A 5,400-nucleotide genomic window follows, 5' to 3' on the forward strand; every position below is an offset into this window, starting at 1 on the left:
GCTATTTTTATCTACCAGCTCTTCCATTCCATAATCATCGTAGGCCACTGTGTGATGTGCAGTTGCAGTTTGACCATGGAAAGAGCTCATCACCTGCTCTCCTGGGCCACATCAAAACGGGCTTTTGCCTGAGGATGAGTTTCTTTTATGTCCGGTTTTCTTTCTCCATCCTATTATTATTATTATGACTGCTCATCCACATCAATATTGGAACTGGCAGATTCAATCCTCAACACTTTTCATTAGGTTGTCAGTTATTACTACATGTGTGCTTCTCTTTGTTTTATTTTTGCTGTTAATTTTTTGTGTTTTGTGGCCGTGCTAACTACAGACATATAGCCTACTGCATGATTTACTATTCAGGCACATTTTAAACCTTTCAAGATTTTGCCACCTTTTCCCGTTTATTATTGTAGTGTGTAAGCTACCGTAGTATCTTTTTAGTCCCAAACTTGTTAATGATGAAAAATGAATGAATAAATGCAATGTTACACGGTCTGCAATCATACGACCATTGATAACTCAGTTTAGCCACTGTAGCACCTATAGCATTCAATGTGAAAGATATGTTTAATTGTTTATTTACTTGCCTACGGTACTCTTCGAGGCTGTGAATAACTTATCCTTATGTTAAGAGCAGTTTCAGTGCATTTTATATTCAACTTGAATTTTTTACAATCAGGTTATTTTAAGATTGCACTTCACCTTTGGCTATGAATGATAAATCTCCCAAATTATCTCATCAGTTGGGTCTCCCCACATCTCGGGTGAAGGTGATTATGAAGAGCTCTCCCGATGTGGAGCAGATAAGCCCAGATGCTCTTTACACCATGACTAAAGCAACAGTAAGTTTGATGATACATGTAAATGAGACAAGTTTGTCAATACTCATTTTTTTTAGTGCTGCATGATTGTGCACTACAGTTAATTTGTAAGCTGTGGCTATATTTGCACTATATGGTGTAAATATAGTCTCAATAGTGTTGCGAGATATGAATTTCTGCCCTAATTTGAGAAAAGTTTAATGCTGTTGAAAACAAAAACTTGTATTTTAAAAACTGTTTTTAGTCCTGGGCAAAGATCAACACCCTAACCTTATTTCAAACTCTAACCCTTACCTGAACCCTTCCTAACTTTAATCCTAACTCTGGCAACACCTGATTGTGACCATGGCAACAAGTGTGTAAAAATAGCCACTTAGTAATTTGTATCATAATAATTTCACAAAGTATTTGTAGATGGGCAATGCAATAAAGTTCCACATATATATAATATAATCTTAAATTAAAAGCAGGTAGTTGTGTATTTTATTAAGTACTATAGTTTAACTGCGCTGTGTTTTCATTTTAATAAAAAATCTATTTAAAAAGATTACTTAGAATGGTTGGAATACTTGGTTATTCAAAGCCAAAACTGCAGATTTAAAAAAGCAAAACTCCCATGTCAGCAAATGGCAAACATCAGCAAAATCATGTTTATTTGATGTGGAACACTGATGACAAAATCAGTTTAGTTTTCTACATGTTTGGTAACATACGTTTAGTTTCTGCTTTTTGAATTTTCTTAAACTGTTACTTTTAGGAGCTATTTGTCTCACATTTAGCCAGTAAAACGTACTCAAACAGTGGAGCACAGCAAATCAATTACAAAAGTCTTGCTGATGTTGTGAACAGTGACGATGTGTTCGGATTTTTGCAAGGTTTGTATCAAAATACGATTGTTTTAACCCTTTATCAGTTACTGCCATATTTCAAAAATTCTTATGGGAAAAGTATGTAAATTCAAAGTACCTCAACAACTGAAAAGATTTTATTTCAATCTTTAATTCCAAATACATATATATTAATTGCGCTGCTTGTGTTTTGGTTTTAGTTTGTAACATTATTAGGGAGTGTTCATCCAAGATGTTCTCATATATTGTAAACAAATGACCCCCTCATCTTCCTATGTCCGAAAAAAATTGGCTCTGTCTCATGGAAAAATTTGCAACCCCTTGACTGTGGACGTCTTTTATGGACATTGGACAGCCCCTTATTGACAATAATCATCTACAACTGTTAATCACTAGTTAAGAAAATTTAGTTTCCCTATAATATCGGCTATTGTAAATGTAATTGCATAATTGGAAACAATCGGCCACCCCCACTAGTGGGGAACAAACCGACGATGGATTATGATGATGATAAAATCACCCCCAGTTAGATTGCCCTGAAATAAATACATTTGCTTTTATTCTGCAAACTTCAAAAAAAGTCATATAAATAACTCTCCCAATCTTTAAGAGTTGTGGAATTAGAGAAAGCAAAAACTTTACATATTTTGAACAGAATGCAAAACATCTGCCACCTTCTGCAATTACAGTTGTGTTTATAAATTTAAGTGGTCAACTCACAACTGATAATCAACTAGTTTAGCCTTTTTTGTTTGTTTGATTGCCCTGCTCAACTACACAGGATTTAAACCGTTAGTTGCTTGGTCTTGCTTGTGCGCGCTATCGGTGGTACACCTTCCAACAAGATAGTATAAATAGCATGAACTATGTACAATTGTACAGGAACCCCACCTGACTTTCACGTTTATTTTGCAAGCTTGAACATTCCATCGTCTTAGCTGATTGGTACTACTGTATATATCATTACCGGTATCAGGCACCATTCGGAATATCATGTGGTGCATCCAGACTATCAGTGCACAGAAAACGATCTTAAATTTATAGTGCATGGTCCTTCGCCATGTTTATCGGTAATGCGGCTTTTGTGGGTTTGTTCGAAACAAATATTGGTGAAAAACTCGTGTTTCAAATTCAAACTGCCTTTTATTAAGTGTAGTTTCGTCAAAAAAGCCTGTTTCCACCATTTCGAGCATGACAATATGCAATTATGCATCCTATAATATTTGACATTGTATCAACGATGCATGTGTTGTAATTCTACTCTTCATTTTCACTATTTGTTGAACATTTAATGCTGCATCAATTATTTTCAAAACTATTTTCTAGGCAATACTTTGCCGACTTAAAAAGTTATGATACAAACTTTCTTCTTTCTTTGTTACATAACATGACGTTATGACACGCAATTGTTTGTGACATCACAGAGGTCATCCCCTACAAAATCACCGTCCGGGAGTACATGAGGCTGACGAAGGGCATGCAAGGCTCAGGTGACAACGATTGATGCTTCCTTCCATTCAAACGGTTGCTCGTCTATTTGAAACGAAGTGAACCTTCAACTTGCCACTTCAATGAAGCTGCGATGGTTTCCCTTCACTTCGCGTTATTCCACACTCGCTTCAATGCGAGCTGTATTTAGAAGATGTGTTTTGCTGACAAAGAATTACCTTCGCTTTTTAATAAAATTTCATACTGCCTGGCAATGGTACTTTTTCAACCTTTATGTTTTTTGCCAGATATCAAGTTTGAAACAGCTTTTGTTTCCCGCCAAATACAAGGTTCAGTGAATAACTTGTCAATACATTGAAACAAAAAAAAATATTTTGTTTGCCTCTTCTCAGATTTTAGCTAGCCTACTATTTCTATCATCGTGCCAAAAGCATCGGTTGAATTATTTGGCAATTCGGCTGTTGCGTCACTGAATTTCGTGTCGTTTGTGATTTACCACCATCCATTGTATGGTGTATCGGGCTTATCCGCACAAACAAGATCAAGCAACAATGGTTTAACCTAGTTGGAGAAACACACTTTACAACTGCTTTTCCATGGTGGCTAACTGACAATACAAAGCGGTTTACATTGCAATATTGCTTCTGAGGCTAGAAAACTGTCAACCCACCTAATTGAACTTATATTAGAGGCTGTAATCCGAAACAACTAATCTGCATAGCACACAAAAATTGGCTTTTTAATTAAGCGTCATCATCAATATCACCACCACAGAATCTCCATGAGCTTCCAGACAGTTTTGATTCATGTGAGACAGATTGTTCGGAGCAGATGGTGATGCAGCCAAGTCAGCGTAACTTCGTCCAGTGCTGCGTGAACAAACAGTAATGAAAACCTTGAGGTTGTTAAGTGGATAAAGTTGCCTTGAATACCCTGTCGTTTGTATCTAAAGCAAGCATGTGGAAAGTACAATAGCTATTTGTAAAGGCACGTTTTCACCAACTGCTTTACGCGTCGATTACTGACGTCAGAGATAGAAATTCAATTGCAAACACAAAGTATAAACTATTTCAATTGACGAAATACTTCCTTGAAGCTGCCTGTGTCACCAGCACTCTTTGGTCGCTTTAAATATTCATCATTCAAAAGCGATTTACTTTATAAAACTGTCTCCTTCCGTTTTAAAGCCGTTTAAACCTGTTTTGGATTTTGTGAACACTTCCATGAACTTTAGCTTATTGACCCCAGAATGTGAAAATAATTATTGTTTCAGAAGAGCTCAATTTCTTAATTAAAAATTTGCTACTGTAGGTTTCCTTTACCTTGCTGTTTATTTAAATGCAGTTTGGATAATACATCCGCAAGTTGGCGCTGTTGAGTTGACTTTTGAATGTCGAACATAATTTTGATCAATCTGCCTATGAAGACTCAAAGTAAAAAGTTCAGGAAACTTGTAATTTTTTTAATTTCTTTTCAATTTTATTTTTAATTGTTGGCGCAAACACGTAGTGAACGGCAAACTAACAAAAGGGAAACTGGAAAAATAACTAAAACGTAATTTACCGATGCTTGACATTTGTCACATTAAGAACAGGGAAGCAGCTGACTCGATGGCTGATATAGTCTTTCGCTGCTTCCTGTCTGTTGTGGTATCTAGGTGGCTATGGTGCTATTTTATTCATGTTGTGTATACATTGTACCGTGCTATCTTGCAACAGACAAAATAAAAGGTTTCTCTTTCTCTCTGTCTGTAGCTGTCACATCATATTCGAGCAAGTATTTCTCAAGTTATTTAACGCAACACATTGGTAGGAAAGCTCGGAAGAATGCCAATGTGAATTCTCCGAATAGGTTGGCAGACAAAAGTTTTGCGTTAGCTCAATATAGACTTGTGGGCCTACTGCTGCCGAACGTTAGACTACCAAACGACACATAGCCTATGCAGCAGCTATGCGAAATTTGGCCCTTCCGCTATTCAAATCTGCTATAACGTAGCTTGCTGTACATTTAGGAGAATAAAGACAATGTTGTTTATAAATAAAAACTCTTTTTCGTTGACACCAGGCGCAAATTAGCCCATCCTATGATAACGGCCCTGTTTGGTCTTCTAAGCTTAGTTGTTGTTTTTTTTTCAGTAAAACTCCATAACTCTTTGCATTGTTGTTATTTAAACAGAGATGGAGTCTTATTAACAGATTGTGGAGTTAGTCTGATGCCTTTGATCCGAATTCACAACGTATAGTTTGAAAAACATTTTAGGCACCTTTGCTATGACATAG

General features: G+C 36.4%; 1 protein-coding gene across 1 annotated transcript; it reads left to right on the forward strand.

Moving 5' to 3' along the window:
• Positions 1-663: 663 nt before the first annotated feature.
• Positions 664-3,369, forward strand: LOC145786946 (chromatin accessibility complex protein 1-like). The gene is made up of 3 exons (XM_082598690.1): positions 664-845; positions 1,582-1,699; positions 3,097-3,369. The coding sequence occupies exons 1-3, from the start codon at positions 714-716 to the stop codon at positions 3,174-3,176; spliced, it is 330 nt and encodes a 109-aa protein (XP_082454816.1). The 5' UTR covers positions 664-713; the 3' UTR covers positions 3,177-3,369.
• Positions 3,370-5,400: the final 2,031 nt, after the last annotated feature.

Source organism: Aplidium turbinatum, chromosome 17 (assembly GCF_918807975.1).
Source record: "Aplidium turbinatum chromosome 17, kaAplTurb1.1, whole genome shotgun sequence".
In the NCBI taxonomy this organism is placed as follows: Eukaryota; Metazoa; Chordata; class Ascidiacea; order Aplousobranchia; family Polyclinidae; genus Aplidium; species Aplidium turbinatum.

What these genes read in the sequence shown, in the direction of transcription:
- LOC145786946 (XM_082598690.1), top strand. Translation starts at nt 714, where the DNA reads ATGAATGATAAATCTCCCAAATTATCTCATCAGTTGGGTCTCCCCACA. An exon ending in ACACCATGACTAAAGCAACA is followed by an intron (nt 846 to 1,581) that starts GTAAGTTTGATG and finishes TGTTACTTTTAG; the next exon opens with GAGCTATTTGTCTCACATTT. An exon ending in TGTGTTCGGATTTTTGCAAG is followed by an intron (nt 1,700 to 3,096) that starts GTTTGTATCAAA and finishes GTGACATCACAG; the next exon opens with AGGTCATCCCCTACAAAATC.